Raw genomic sequence first — 16069 nt, 5'->3', positions numbered from 1 at the left:
AACTAAGCTAGTTACCACAAGCACCTCTCTCTTCATTAAATATGTGCCACATAAGCAAAGTTGTATTGGAGTGTGTGATGTTACTCCTAAGTTCCTCTCCATTGTGACCAGCCTTAGTCTTGTTGGTAAAATGACCATGTCATCAATCAACAAGCTATCATACAACTACTTCAATGGGTTGTATGTAAGCTATCCAATAAATGATGAGAAAATAAATGTGGTTGCTCTCTATTTCACCTTGAAGCTTGTGCAAAGGTTGTTGGTCTACATACAACTTTGCTTTCTCTCCACATTTAATACATGCCACATCATCATTATGTTCTAGATGGCAAATTTACCAACACCTATCTTACAACTATTGGAGATGCCCTTATGCCCATACCTTTCATCCCAAGAAAAAAGGGGACAAGATCATAAAGATGAGAACAGAATGTGTACAAATATGCGAGACAAATACCAGTACCGGAGTACTGTCGGCAAACAACGGACGACTGTGAATCAAAATGGTCGTGCATCCATGCTCACTTATGTACACTAAACAATACACAATTGTACCAAAGAAAGTACATACAGAAATTAAACCGAACACAAGGACACCGATTGTACCACGACCACCGAGAAGCAGTGCGATTTACTCAAGAACAGACCAGAGAACAGACACAGAAAGGAAGCGCAGCAGCTAATGCCTGGCCAGCAGCAGCCCCCGTTCCGCACCAACTGACCCGCAACACCAGCTGCCACCCATCACCATATCAACCTAATGAATTATTGTTATTTAGCCACCACCTCCTCTTCCTCCTCCTCCTCCCTGCACGAGCACGAACACCAGCCTTTTATATAGCGTCGCCTCCTCTCGGCAGCACCCTTGCCAGCCTCTCTTCTTCTCCCGTCCTCGTCTTCCCTGCCCCGCTCAGGTTTGCTCCCCCCTTGAGTTCTCCTCTGCGCTTGCAATGCCATGTCGACATGTCGTTTACTCGTTATGTAATTTCACAGTTTTGTCATGATTTCGTCTACTGCAAATTCACGCCACTTCGTTAGTAGGATGCTCGTGTAGTTTTCTCAGAGTTCTTGATCCTTGGGCGATGAGATTTCTGCGTTTGTGTCCAACATGATGGCATTGCTTTCTCTTCAAGTCGAAGCAGAGATTGTGTGATCGCTTGGTTTAGGCAGGCAGGAAAGTGTTACAGTTTGGTAGTTGGTTCGGGCCTTTTTGTCCTTGTGCTGAGATCTACACGGTTTCTTTTTGTTCAAGCAACTACTTTATATGGCAATCGTGATTTGGTAGGTGTAACAATTAATTTACTATTATGCGGCGCAATAGCGTAGTAGGTCCTACACTGGATCTAGTGATCCTGATGCCTGAAATGTATTTTTCTTGTCACGATAGTGAGTGGATCGACCACCAAATGTTGAAATTATTGATCTGAATGCTGAAACATACACTCGAACGGATGATAGATCTTGCCGTTTTTCTTCTTCTTGGTAGTATAATAGTATCAAGCAGCAACATGCTGATCATTCAGATCAAACCACCACAAAGTATTCAGCTTCTGAGTTGTAAGTTGTAACGCTCTCTGAAACTTGCTGCGTGATCTCAGGGGAATTGGATCAGGGGAGAAGAGAAGGCAAGCAAGCGGTGGTGATCATGGGGTTCAAAGCGGCCGTTTTCACCACCGCCGTGCTGGCCGTCCTCCTCTGCTCCCCGGCATCGGCCCAGAAGAGTCCACCGGCGCCAGCGCCGGTGTCGGTGTCAATTCCGCCGTCCCTCGCGCCGGCGCCGGCCCCGGCCCCGCGCTATGTGGACCTGGCGGCGCTCCTCGACGTGGCCGGCCCGTTCCACACCTTCCTCACCTACCTGCAGAAGACGAACGTGATCCAGACCTTCCAGGCCCAGGCCAACAAGACCGACGAGGGCATCACCATCTTCGTCCCCAAGGACTCGGCGTTCGCCGCGCTCAAGAAGTCCACCTTCTCCAACCTTACCGGCGACCAGCTCAAGACGCTGCTCCTCTACCACGCCTTCCCCAAGTACTACCCGCTGGCGCAGTTCAGGAATCTCAGCTCGCTCAACCCGGTGAACACCTTCGCCGGCTCGCCCTACACGCTCAACCTCACCGACGACATGGGCAGCATCAGCGTCGAGTCCATGTGGTCCAAGCCCAAGATCTCCAGCAGCGTCTACGCCACCAAGCCCATCGCCGTCTACTCCATCAACAAGGTGCTCCTGCCCATGCAGCTCTTCAGCAAGGACCCGCCGCTGGCGCCGGCGCCGGCGCCCGCGCCGGAGTCAGGGGCGTCGGACATCGCCCCCAGCCCGGACGGCGGCAAAGTGGGCGCCCGGAACGGCAAGGCGGACTCGACGAGCGCCGGGCATGTCGGTGCCGCGAATTGCTTCGGGCTGCTGGCTGCCGCGGCAGGTGGCTTGATGCTCCTGTGGTGAGAGAGAAAGGAAGACCTCGATGGTTCTTGTCATTTGTAAGCACTTGAATTTGATTTTGAGCTGGTTGATGGGAGTCATTCTTTTGGACATAGTAGGAATGATGTTAGGATTGAGTCGGAGTATTTTACATCATATTACTCTCATAATCATGATCATTACTCATAAATTGACGGATGAATATCGAAAGAGGTTTCGTCACCTTTATCATGATGACTACTGCTTCGTTTGCTTGTGTTGCTCTCTTTTATCTCTATGCAGATTGCCAAGTGACATACAAATCGTATAGATTTAATTGCTAGCGTAGGAGCACCCTAAGAGCAACTCTAGCACACCCCGCATCCCGTCGGCCCGCAAAACGTGTTTGCAGTTCACGGAAAAACGATTTTGCGGGCCGGCGAGGACGGCGCAGAAGCAGACCCCCCAAACGGATCCGTATAAAAGAATATTCATGGAATATTCTTTTTTATGGGTCGGCTTTGCGAGGTCTGCTCTTGCGCCGCTACATCCCGCATCCCGCCGGTCCACAAATATCAATACCACACCATAATTATCAATACCAACACAATACAACAATCATCCACATTACAAATAATTATTCAAATCACCGAATACAAATACAAATAATGCAATACAAAACTTGTCCCGAATACAAATACAAATAAAAAAGAATGGAAAAATGAGTTTGTTACTGTCGAGCCCTTTGCCAATAGTGCTCAATGAGATCCTCCTGAAGCTGAAAGTGGGTGTTTGCATTTTCAATATCCTTGTATGTTTGAAGAAAAGCTCTAATGCGATTAGGGTCTCTATCTGGTTTGATACGGCTACCCGCATTGTCGTAGAAGAACTTCAAGTTCATGCATCTCTCATCTTCGAGAATCATATTGTGAAGGATAACACAACATGTCATGTTGTTCTTCAAGGTCCTCTTATCCCAAAAACGAGCAGGACCATGAACAATGGCAAACCTAGATTACAAAATGTCTGCTGCTGAAAGTTTGAAAGCATCATCTCAACATCTGAGTCGTTCGAATCGGACGAATCAGAGAGCAAAAACTTCTCGCACGGGCTCAATTCCTTCTACATGAACGAGAAGCGCACACCGCGTCAACCAACTATGCGGAGCGCTCGACACGAAGCACAAACAAACACTAACTGGCGGCTCGTGGGGCGGGTGATCCCGGGCGGCGACGAGGGGCGGCTCGAGGACGGTCGGTCCCTGGCGGCGACAACGATGAGGGGCGGCTCTTCTCGTCGGATCCGCGGGGGGGGGGGGGGGCGGTGCAGCGTATCGGTGGTGGAGGGTGAGGGATGCCCCCGCGGCGCGATTCCGCCCGCAGATTTGGCCGGAATCGGCGGCGGCGGACGGGCAAGACCTATGGCGGTTTGCAGCGGAAGGAGGTGGGGAAAGGGGTGCGGGCTGAAATGTCCCTCCCGCCAACCGCTTCACTGCGATACAGGGCAGCGGAAACCCGCGTATTCGCGGGTTGGGGCCAAGGTTTTTCCGTGCCCGTCAAAAAAATTTGCGGGCCGACTGCGTTTGCGTGGTCTGTCCAGGCGGGATTTTCCGTGCCGACCCGCATTTTGGCGGTTATTTTGCGGGTCAGGGATTTTTGCGGGGTCTGCTAGAGTTTCTCTAAGCTGGCCCTGTAACTCCTTTTCTTTCACTCCACCTATCACTTGATCAACACTAGTTTTCCACTCTCTCTCTCTCTTTGCTAATGAAATGAATGCCAGCACCAACTGGATCTTTCAAAAAAGAATATATATAAAGCGCCATGCTAAAGCTTTTGGGCTCAGCCTTAGGCATAATGTGCAATCTTTTGTTTTCCACTCATCCCTCCTCGGCTCCTCACACATGCACCCTCCCTCACTCTTACCGTCGTCCTCTCCATGTCGCCGCAATCTTTAGCCCCAGTCCTCTCCCCCCCCCCTCTCTCTCTCTCTCTCCTCCACGCGACTCTTACATCCACCACCATATCGCATGTTTCAAACTATAGCTGCCCTGCTACAACTCAGTGATATGCGAAAAGGAGGCGGCCGAGTTCCCTTGTCTCACCACTAGAAGGCCATGGGTCCTATCTTGCTCCGTCGGACGCTCTAGCAATGAGAGGGTGGGGGAACCCCAAATATGTGATTTTGGCATGTATATTATAGGTTTAGGTTTTGCTTGGCGGCGCTATGGTGGCGGACGCACCACCTTGTAGAATATAACTATGTCCCATCTTCTTTCTCATCCCAAAGTTGCTCCTCTAAAACGGCGTCTGTCGGTGTCAAAACCGGCGGATCTCAGGTAGGGGGTCCCGAACTGTGCGTCTAGGCGGATGGTAACAGGAGACAAGGGGCACGATGTTTTACCCAGGTTCGGGCCCTCTTGATGGAGGTAAACCCTGCGTCCTGCTTGATTAATATTGATGATGTGTGTTACAAGAGTGGATCTACCGCAAGATCAAGGAGGTTAAACCCTAGAAGCTAGCCTATGGTATGATTGTTGTTCGTCCTACGGACTAAAGCCATCCGGTTTATATAGACACCGGAGAGGGCTAGGGTTACACAAGAGTCGGTTACAATGGTAGGAGATCTACATATCCGTATCGCCAAGCTTGCCTTCCACGCCAAGGAAAGTCCCATCCGGACACGGGACGAAGTCTTCAATCTTGTATCTTCATAGTCTTGGAGTCCGGCCGATGATGATAGTTCGGCTATCCGGACACCCCCTAGTCCGGGACTCCCTCAGTAGCCCCCGAACCAGGCTTCAGCGACGACGAGTCCGGCGCGTATATTGTCTTCGGCGTTGCAAGGCGGGTTCTCCTTCAAACTTCATGTTCCTGTCGAATAGTGTCCGGCTTCCTTATAAATGTTGCGCTCCTTGGCTTCTACGCCCAATAATGGCCTTCTTCCACGTGTCGTATGAATGCGAAAAGCTAGGGTATTTTTACATTTTACCCCCTAGCCGTGCGAACGAGCCGCCTATAAGAGAGGCGAGGATCTAGATCCAACTCACACCATCCTCCTTCCGCAAGTTCTCATCGAAGCGCCTCTGACAAAAATCCATTCTATCATGGATAGTCGACGCGGCTCCTCCTCTCGCGCTCCCAGCCCTAAGCCAGGAGATTGGGGGAGATGCTCAGTTCCACACAGCGAGCTAGTGGCGCTCCAAACCGAGGGATATCTTCCCCCAGCTTTCATGGTTCCGGTTCGAGCCGGACTGGCCACCTTCAGGGTGGAAAGCAGGCGGAGAGCGTCCCCAACCCTTCCAAAGGAGAGCGGGTATGCTTCGTCCCTTATCTAATAAGGGGACTCGGATTTCCCATACACCCGTTTCTCCGGGGGCTCCTGGAGTTCTACGGACTCCAGCTTCACCACCTCACACCTGCCTCCATTTTGCACATCGCGGGCTTTGTAGCTCTTTGCGAGCTGTTCCTGGGCATCGAGCCCCATTTTGCGCTGTGGAAGAGATTGTTTTGCCTCGTACCCCGTTCTCATGAGGGGTCGATATATCAAGTGGGCGGAGCCGAAATATGGCGCATCGCCGGGACCGGATATCTATCCGGCACCCCGAAGAAGGCGTCCGAAGACTGGCCTTCGGAATGGTTCTACATGGAGGACGCCCCTCTGCCGGATCCAGTTCGGATCGGCCTCCCGGACTTCAGCAATGCTCCCTTGAAGAAACGCCTGAGTTGGCGCCCGCGGAGCCCTCAACGGGAGGATGATGGGAGCGTCCATTATCTGATGGGCCGGATTAGGTTACTGGCCCACTCCGGATTGACCATGATTGGAATCATGGCCACGTGCATTATGCGAGGGGTGCAGCCACTCCAATATAGGGGCCACCCTATGTGGGATTTCAACGGGGAAGACGACGCCACCCGTCATGGCCGCAGAGGGCCGGGCTCGGCAGCCGATCTGGCAAAGATCCTGTCCGGCTTGTACAAGGGGGAGGAGGAGGACTTTCCTCCGCACGAATCCATTGAACGGATTCTCCATGAATAACCCTCGGAGCTGGGTAAGCGGACGTTTATCTACCCGATCCATACTTCCAAGTCAAGTATTTTACTTTGTGATTTCGACGCAGGAGCTGCGCCGGGACGTGGAGGGCATACGAAGCCTAACTCCACAGCCCGAGGATCCGGAACGATCCCTTGATCCGGCCTCCGAAGAGGATCCGGACATAAAGGTGGAGCTGATTGACGGGGTGTTCCACCAACTTAGCATGGACAATGCTCTAGTCGCCATTACGGCTGACTACCCCGGTTTGTTTCCGGCCTCCCAGGTGACTACGACCGAGGTCTTGACACCATCATTTGATCCATGCTCAATTCTGACCATCCTATACTGATGGTGCATCGCAGGAGGTGCCTTTAAGGCGGGAAGCCGAACCTGCGGCGGCTGACCAGCAAGGGTCAGTTCGGCCCAGCAGGCGGAAGAGGAGTGCGACGCGAATCGAAACGTCGCCGCAACGGTACGGCGCACCGTTGTTTTTAAGGGAAGGATCCCTAGGAGGTATATTAATGCTCATAACTTTTCCAGGAGAAAGAGCGCTCGCCGGACAGTGTCCGGAGAGGTTGCCAATCAAGCCTCCGCCAGCCATGCTCCATCGCGTGGTCCGGAAGGGGAGGCGAACACAAGGCATGAGCCGGATGCTCCTCCGACGGAGGATGCCGACAGGCTGTCCGCCACCCGGTCTGAGGTGGAGAGCGCCATGAATCACAGGCGTCGCCGGACAGTTCTTCGTGACGCGTGTTTCTCCCCGGAGGCGTTGAATGCCTTTGATGCGGGAGACGCGCACCTCCGTGCCGCTCAAGATGGTTTAACCAGAGCCACGGAGCAGTATGTGAAGGACATACGGGTAAGTAATTTTAATAGTTATATATGCAGTAGCCCCCGAGACTTAAAATAGTTAAAATAACTGATTTAAGGATCATTTATTATGCAGGATCTTACGGAGAAGAATACCCACCTGTCCCAGGAGCTTCAAGAGTGCAAGGCCCAACTTGAGGCCACACTGGCCGCCACAGGGGGAGCCACAGAGACCCCCGCTGGTAATACGTACTTCGAAAAGATAAGTAGTTAACAAAGTGCGGCGTGTGCGTAAATCTGACAATAATATTGCAGAGGGCACCGGACTAGATCCGGACAAGCAACAGTTACTGCGTCAGCTGAAGGCCGGCGAGAGGGTGCTTATGAAGGTGCAGCAGGAGAGGACAAAGCTCCAAGATGCCCACACCCAGCTCGGAGAAGAGCTGAAAGATGTTCGGGCCCAGCTGTCTGGCTCTGTGAAGGAAAATCAGCGGCTTCGTCGCGGCATTTATAGTAAGTGCTTGAGAAAATTCCTTTGAAAAGAAGAATTTGGCGAGGAAGTCGATTGACAAAAATGTGTCTTTTAGGTGTGCTCACAGGTCGCCCTGCGGAGGAAATGCCTGGTTCAACGGGTGACCAACTTCCCGAGCTGGTGCAACTGTTCGAACGTGTTCGGCACGCGATGAGTGGCGTCGTTCAGGCCTTATGGCCTTCCGTCTCCCTACCTGAGGGCCTTGGAGGGCTTGCTGAGAAGCTTCAGGGAGTACGGCGACGTCTCCGTCTGTGGAAGATATCGGCCTGCCGTCAAGGCGCCAGGGAGCCCTGGGCCATGGTGAAGACGCGGTACCCGAAGGCTGACCCAAACCACATGCCGAGGTCGGACCTATGGGGCCTGATGGGAAGGAGATCCCTGTGAGCTTGATGTACGGCCAAGTAGAGCTGGCCGCGAAATATTCCCAACGAGACTGTAAATTAGACAGCCTGTTAGATGGGATTGAAGATGAGTACAATCAGTCAGTTTGACGATGTAATTTTAAAATGACATATAGAATGCCTTCTAGCCGGATTGTAGATCGTTTGTCTTTGCGGACCTTTTCGCTTCAACCTTGGGACCCAACAGTCCGGAGTGTGTCCGAATACCCTTACAGTTATAAAAGAACCGGGGCATGCATGGAGACAAGGCGTCGGGGTCATAATTGCATTATCAGACAAGTGCCCAACTAGCTATGTTATATTACATGGTTAGTAAGAAACATCTTCCAGGGAGAATAGTTCCGTTAAGGGTTCCTTTCCCTGGGAGGCATGCCCTAAAGTGCATGTCCGGACTGCGAAAATAGCAGAAAAAGCATCTGGGGGCAAATAAATAAGTAAGTAATAAATCATCTTTCAAGTCACCGACCGAATATTCTCTTAAGAACGCTAGCTTTCGGCTTCACCCAGTCTGAGGTACACATCCGGCTGACCCGGCAGTAACAATCGCAGAGGTGCTCCCTTTACCTCCTAGCCGAACAATCGGGAACGTAGGGGTAAGCACAGGAGCCAGGCAACCCAGCTTGGCCAAAACTTAAGTCATATCGATGCATATAATGGTGAATAAAAGGTACATGCGGAAGTATGACACATGTGTTGGGCATGAAGCCCGTATAAATAAGCTTCTGTTAAAGAAGCCCCCAGGTATAATGAGTGCTAGGAGCACATCAAGTGTGTGCGAACAATGCGCAAATCAGCCTATCAAAGGTATTGAAAAAAAGTGGGAAGAAGGAGGGGGACAAGAGACAGTGAAAATGTAAAAAGGTGGACGGAGGAGTGAGACGAACTCTGAGTCCGGCGTTAGGCGTAGAATCTTCGGAGACGGGCTGCGTTCCATGGGTTCGGCTCGAGTCGGTTGTCAGATGCGTTACGTAGACGGTATGCTCCGCCGGTCAGGACTTGGTCGATGATGAAGGGACCTTCCCACTTGGGTTTAAGTTTGTCCTTTTTCTTGTCCGGCAGGCGTAGAACAAGTTCGCCAACATTGTAAGTTTTGGCCCGTACTTCTCTGCGTTGATATCTTCGAGCCTACTGCTGATAAAATGCGGAACGAGCTTTTGCCACGTCCCGCTCCTCCTCTAAGGCGTCCAAACTGTCCTGCCGATCCAGCTCGGCTTCTCTTTCTTCGTACATGCGCACGCGAGGTGAGTCATGAATTATATCGCAGGGCAGAACTGCCTCTGCGCCGTACACCATAAAAAATGGTGTGAATCCGGTAGTTCGGTTTGGCGTGGTCCGCAGCCCCCAGAGTACGGAGTCGAGCTCCTCTACCCAGTGCGTGTTAGATTCCTTGAGGGACCGCACTAGTCTGGGTTTGATGCCGTTCATGATTAGACCATTTGCTCGCTCGACTTGACCGTTAGTTTGGGGGTGATAGACTGAAGCGTAGTCGAGCTTGATGCCCATGTTTTTGCACCAGAGTTTAACCTCGTCGGCCGTGAAATTCGTGCCGTTATCAGTGATGATGCTGTGGGGGATGCCAAAACGGTGTACTACCCCGGATATGAAGTCTATCACAGGTCCGGATTCTGCCGTTTTAACCGGCTTGGCTTCAATCCATTTGGTGAATTTGTCCACCATGACCAATAAGTATTTGTGCTTGTGGGTTCCCCCTTTAAGGGGTCCAACCATGTCAAGCCCCCAGACCGCGAACGGCCAGGTGATGGGTATAGTTTTGAGGGCGGTGGGTGGCATGTGGCTCTGATTAGCAAAGAGCTGGCAACCGACGCATCGTTGGACTAAGTCCTGAGCATCTGCCCGGGCTGTCGGCCAATAAAATCCTGTACGGAAGGCCTTGCCTACAAGGGCCCGGGCTGCAGCGTGGTGCCCGCCGAGTCCGGCGTGAATTTCAGCCAGGAGATTTCGCCCTTCCTCTTCGGAGATACACCTTTGAAGGACTCCGGTTGTGCTTTTCTTATAAAGTTCTCCCTCATGGACCTTGTAGGCTTTAGATCGCCGAACTATGCAGCGGGCCTCATTTTGGTCTTCGGGAAGTTCCTGCCTAATTAAGTAGGCTAGGAATGGTTCCGTCCACGGGGCAATTACTGCCATTATTTCGTGGGCTGAAGGTGTTATTTCATTGGCTGAGCCGCCGATTGTGTCAGAGTGGTCTGAGTTAGGTGATGCAGCTGGCTCCGGATTGTTATTTCCGGACTCCTCTTCCCATAATACGGATGGCTTAAAGAGCCGTTCCAGGAAGATGTTTGGAGGGACGGCGTCGCGTTTTGCGCCGATGCGTGCCAACACGTCTGCTGCCTGGTTATTATCCCGGGCTACATGGTGGAATTCGAGTCCTTCGAACCGAGCTGACATTTTTAGGACAGTGTTGCGGTAAGCTGCCATTTTCGGATCTTTGGCGTCAAAGTCTCCATTTACTTGGGATATTGCGAGGTTTGAATCCCCGCGCACCTCTAGGCGTTGAATGCCCATGGAGATTGCCATCCGGAGGCCGTGTAGAAGGGCCTCGTATTCGGCTGCGTTGTTGGAGTCCATGTACATTATTTGAAGTACGTATTGGACTGTGTCTCCATTTGGGGACGTCAAGACGACGCCAGCCCCCAAGCCAGCCAACATTTTGGATCCGTCGAAATGCATGATCCAATTGGAGTACGCGCCGTACTCTTTAGGGAGTTCGGCTTCGGTCCATTCGGCGACGAAGTCAGCCAGAACTTGCGACTTTATAGCTCGCCGTGGTTTGTAGGTTATGTCAAATGGTAAGAGCTCAATGGCCCATTTTGCAATCCTGCCCGTTGCGTCGCGATTGTTTATAATATCGTTGAGAGGTACTTCGGAGGCCACCGTTATGGAACACTCTTGAAAGTAGTGTCGCAGCTTCCGGGATGCCATGAACACCGCATACGCTATCTTTTGATAATGTGGGTACCGGGACTTGCATGGAGTTAAGACAGTGGATACGTAGTACACTGGTTTTTGAAGAGGGAATCTGTGCCCTTCTGTTTCTCGTTCGATGACGAGTACTGCGCTGACAACTTGATGTGTTGCTGCGATATATAATAACATAGGTTCGCCCAGGTTGGGCGCGGCCAGGACCGGATTTGTTGCCAGTATGGCCTTGATTTCTTCGAGTCCGGCCGTGGCAGCATCCGTCCATTCGAAGTGTTCGGTGCGCCGGAGGAGGCGATAGAGGGGCAGAGCCTTTTCTCCCAAATGGGAGATGAAGCGGCTTAGAGCCGCTACGCATCCAGTTAGTTTTTGTATTTGCTTGAGGTCTTTTGGGATATCCAATTGTGACAGAGCTCGGATCTTGGCTGGGTTTGCTTCAATTCCTCTACCGGATACAATGAAGCCCAAAAGCTTTCCGGCTGGTACTCCGAAGACACATTTTTCCGGGTTGAGCTTAATGTCATATGCTCGGAGGTTGTCAAATGTCACCCTCAAGTCGTCTACTAGAGTTTCGACGTGTTTGGTCTTGACGACCACATCGTCTACGTATGCCTCTACTGTTTTGCCTATCTGGGTAGCCAGACATGTCTGAATCATGCGCTGATATGTTGCGCCGGCGTTTTTGAGTCCGAAGGGCATTGTGTTGAAGCAGAATGGCCCATATGGAGTAATGAATGCCGTTGCGGCCTGGTCTTTTTCCGCCATCTTGATTTGATGGTATCCGGAGTATGCGTCGAGGAAGCACAATGAATCGTGCCCTGCGGTAGCATCGATGATTTGGTCGATGCGAGGGAGAGGGAAAGGGTCCTTTGGACAGGCCTTGTTAAGGTCTTTGAAATCGACGCAGAGGCGCCAGGATTTGTCCTTTTTTGGTACCATTACTAGGTTGGCTAGCCAGTCCGGATGTTTTATATCTCTGATGAATCCGGCTTCTAAGAGTTTGGCTAGCTCCTCTCCCATTGCCTGTCTTTTGGGTTCGGAAAATCGCCGAAGAGCTTGTTTGACTGGCTTGAATCCTTTTAGGATATTTAGGCTGTGCTCTGCCAGCCTGCGTGGGATTCCTGGCATGTCTGAAGGGTGCCAGGCAAAAATGTCCCAATTTTCCCGAAGGAATTCTCGTAGTGCGGCTTCTACATCAGGATTTAATTGTGCCCCAATGGATGCCGTCTTTGTGGGGTCCGTTGGATGGACCTGAAATTTGACTATTTCGTCTGCTGGTTTAAAAGAGGTGGACTTGGACCTCTTATCGAGTATCACATCGTCCCTATCCACCGTGGAGCGCAGCGCAGTTAGTTCCTCTGCCGCTAGGGCTTCGGATAATGCCTCTAGGGCCAGTGCGGCTGTCTTATTTTCAGCGCGGAGTGCTGTATCTGGATCACTGGCGAGAGTGATTATTCCATTGGGTCCGGGCATTTTGAGCTTCATGTACCCGTAATGGGGTATAGCTTGGAAGATTGTGAATGCCTCTCGCCCTAACAAGGCGTGATATCCGCTGCCGAATGGGGCCACTTGGAACGTGACCTCTTCGGACCTGTAATTGTCCGGCGAGCCGAACACTACATCTAGTGTGATTTTTCCTGTGCAGCGTACTTCTCGACTAGGGATTATTCCCCTGAAGGTTGTGCTGCTTCGCTCAATGCGGCTCCAGTCAATTTCCATTTTTTGAAGGGTTTCTTCGTAGATGAGGTTTAATCCGCTGCCGCCATCCATGAGTACCTTGGTAAGACGAAAGCCGTCCACTATCGGACTGAGGACCAATGCGGCTGGTGCTCTAGCTGTTCGGAATTTAGGTTCGTCGCTGGCATTGAAGGTGATAGCCGTGTCACTCCATGGATTTGTTGTTGCTACTTGGTAGACTTCGGCGAGGCTGCGGATTGTTCGTTTCCGCATGTTATTTGATGCGAAAGTCTCGAAGACTGTTAATACCGTACTGGTACTGCTGGGCTGGTTGCCCGGGGCTAAAAAGCCTTCGCCACTTTTGGCCACCTGCCGTAATATCCAACATGCTCGAAGGCTATGTGTTGGAGTGGCGCCCTCCGTACTGTGGATTTTGCAGGGTCCGTTGAGCCATCCCTCCAGTACGGTTCCGTACCCTTTAGGGGGTTTTTGCTTTTTGGTTTTTAACCCAGGTGCTTGAGTATGACGCACCCTTTTATTTCGGACTGGGGTTGTATTCAGGGCCGGATTGTCCCAAAACCTAGTTTCGGTTTTCCAGGCACTCTCCATCGCGCAGTATTTTTGTACAATGGTCGCTAGGTCGGCGAAGCGTGTAACTTCGCGACGACTGATGGCGTTTGTGATTCCCTTGTCCGTGCAATTGTTGTAGAAAATTGAAATCGCGCTTTCTTCACGGCAGTCCTTTATCCTGTTCATAACTAGGAGGAATCTTGCCCAGTAATGATGTACTGTTTCATCGGGCTCTTGCCGTATTTGAGATAGATCGCTTATGTTTGGGTGGGCGGGTGGAATTAAGTTCGGAACCCCACCCGATCTGAGGCTCAAAGGCCAAGAAGCTTCCGGATTTGGAAGCTTGGTTTGTTGGATGCTTTCCAACAAATTTGGTCCGATGCCTGACGTTAGGTTCAGTATTTGATTGGCGTCCGTCCCTCCGCGGGAATCCGGCCTGGAGAGATCGGGAATCCGTACATAGTTGGTTTTTAACATAGAAGAAGAGTCGCCGCATTGTTCCTCTACCACAACAACGTGGTGGGTAACCTGGGGAGAGTTAATTTCTCTCAGATCGGTTTTAAGCACAATCTGATCGTAGTCGGTAGCGACTCCCAGGGCGGCGATGCGATCCAAGAGCTCGTTTACGGAGGAGATCTCAATCGGATCTAGCTGCTCGGCGAATTCCGAGTTGACGTGAAGATCGCTTTTAATGACCTGAGAGGTCATTGTCGGAGCGGTGGCCGAACAGACGGTCATAAGGAAACCGCCTAGCCGGATAGTCTGGCCGGCGGCCAAAGCTCCCTTGACGACGGTGTCGTCTTTAAAGACGGGAAAAGGCATCCTCCTTGATGGTGACGGCACAGAGGAGCTCTCAATGAAAGCACCAATGTCGGTGTCAAAACTAGCGGATCTCGGGTAGGGGGTCCCGAGCTGTGCTTCTAGGCGGATGGTAACAGGAGACAAGGGGCACAATGTTTTACCCAGGTTCGGGCCCTCTTGATGGAGGTAAAACCCTACGTCCTGCTTGATTAATATTGATGATGTGTGTTACAAGAGTGGATCTACCGCGAGATCAAGGAGGCTAAACCCTAGAAGCTAGCCTATGGTATGATTGTTGTTCGTCCTAGGGACTAAAGCCATCCGGTTTATATAGACACCGGAGAGGGCTAGGGTTACACAGAGTCGGTTACAATGGTAGGAGATCTACATATCCGTATCGCCAAGCTTGCCTTCCACGCCAAGGAAAGTCCCATCCGGACACGGGACGAAGTCTTCAATCTTGTATCTTCATAGTCTTGGAGTCCGGCCGATGATGATAGTTCGGCTATCCGGACACCCCCTAGTCCAGGACTCCCTCAGCGTCAATGAGCTAGTAGCGGTGTGTCCTAGTCGGTTCTTCATATCGATGATGTTAGGGTTTGGTCCTCGGCATCGTCACTTTGGGGGGTGTCCACAACTTGGGATGGCATTTCTGTTCTCCAGCTACACCTCCTACCAGCGAGTCGCCGATACTTTTGGTGATTCCGTAGAGGAGAGCTTTACGAACTTGTGTTTCCTGGATCTAGGAGTCAAAATCTGGGGAGTTTTGTGGTGACATGCATCTTCGAATATAGCATCGCCGCCTTCTCCAAACCATTGCTCCTTCTAGATTGATGTCGTTGGTGTTTCCTAACAGAGTTCAGCGACCTCCTAGCTAGGTGTGTGCAAAAGTCTCTTGTTCCGGTGCGAGGGTGAAACTCCAATCGCAACAACTATTGATGCACCATCTACATAAGTAGGTTGGAGAAGGCGGAGGTTTCTCCATGTACCATGATCTAATTTTTATTTCTTTCAAGTTCTCTTGTAATCTCGCCACCATCAAGTCAGGGTAGTATCGCTCCTAGGTTTTCCTCTAAGACTATCGGGATGTTCATTATCCATGGGAAGCCTAGTTCAGCCTCATCACTGCCATCTTCAACCAAGATGTCCTCGCCTTTTCATCATCGACCTCAGCGGTAGGTCACTCTCCTCTCTCAGCCATCTTTCTATTCTCATTCCTTCACATCTCCTTCTCCTTAAGGCAATAAAGATCTAGTAAAGGCAATTGAATACAATTAAGTCACTAATGATTCTGAAAGCTTTTTACAAACAAGAAAATCATTTGTATAAATTATGTCGTGGTACAAAACATAGGGTGTGACACCTGAGGGAGTCCCAGACTAGGGGGTGTCCGGATAGCCGAACTATCATGATCGGCCGGACTCCAAGACTATGAAGATACAAGATTGAAGACTTCGTCCCATGTCCGGATGGGACTTTCCTTGGCGTGGAAGGCAAGCTTGGCGATACGGATATGTAGATCTCCTACCATTGTAACCGACTTTGTGTAACCCTAGCCCTCTTCGGTGTCTATATAAACCGGATGGCTTTAGTCCATAGGACGAACAACAATCATACCATAGGCTAGCTTCTAGGGTTTAGCCTCCTTGATCTCGTGGTAGATCCACTCTTGTAACACACATCATCAATATTAATCAAGCAGGACGTAGGGTTTTACCTCCATCAAGAGGGCCCGAACCTGGGTAAAACATCGTGTCCCTTGTCTCCTGTTACCATCCGCCTAGACGCACAGTTCGGGACCCCCTACCCGAGATCCGCCGGTTTTGACACTTGATGTACCTTTTATTCACCATTATATGCATCGATATGACTTAAGTTTTGGCCAAGCTGGGTTGCCTGGCTCCTGTGCTT

At 51.1% G+C, this 16069-nt stretch overlaps 1 protein-coding gene across 1 annotated transcript; it reads left to right on the top strand.

Moving 5' to 3' along the window:
• Positions 1-657: 657 nt before the first annotated feature.
• Positions 658-2650, top strand: LOC100037572 (fasciclin-like arabinogalactan protein 7). The gene is made up of 2 exons (XM_044533332.1): positions 658-914; positions 1599-2650. The coding sequence occupies exon 2, from the start codon at positions 1646-1648 to the stop codon at positions 2438-2440; it is 795 nt and encodes a 264-aa protein (XP_044389267.1). The 5' UTR covers positions 658-914; positions 1599-1645; the 3' UTR covers positions 2441-2650.
• The last annotated feature ends 13419 nt before the right edge of the window (positions 2651-16069 follow it).

Source organism: Triticum aestivum, chromosome 5B (genome assembly GCF_018294505.1).
Source record: "Triticum aestivum cultivar Chinese Spring chromosome 5B, IWGSC CS RefSeq v2.1, whole genome shotgun sequence".
Taxonomy (NCBI): domain Eukaryota; kingdom Viridiplantae; phylum Streptophyta; class Magnoliopsida; order Poales; family Poaceae; genus Triticum; species Triticum aestivum.
Note: the sequence above shows the minus strand (reverse complement) of the source record. Positions and strands in the feature narration are given on the sequence as shown.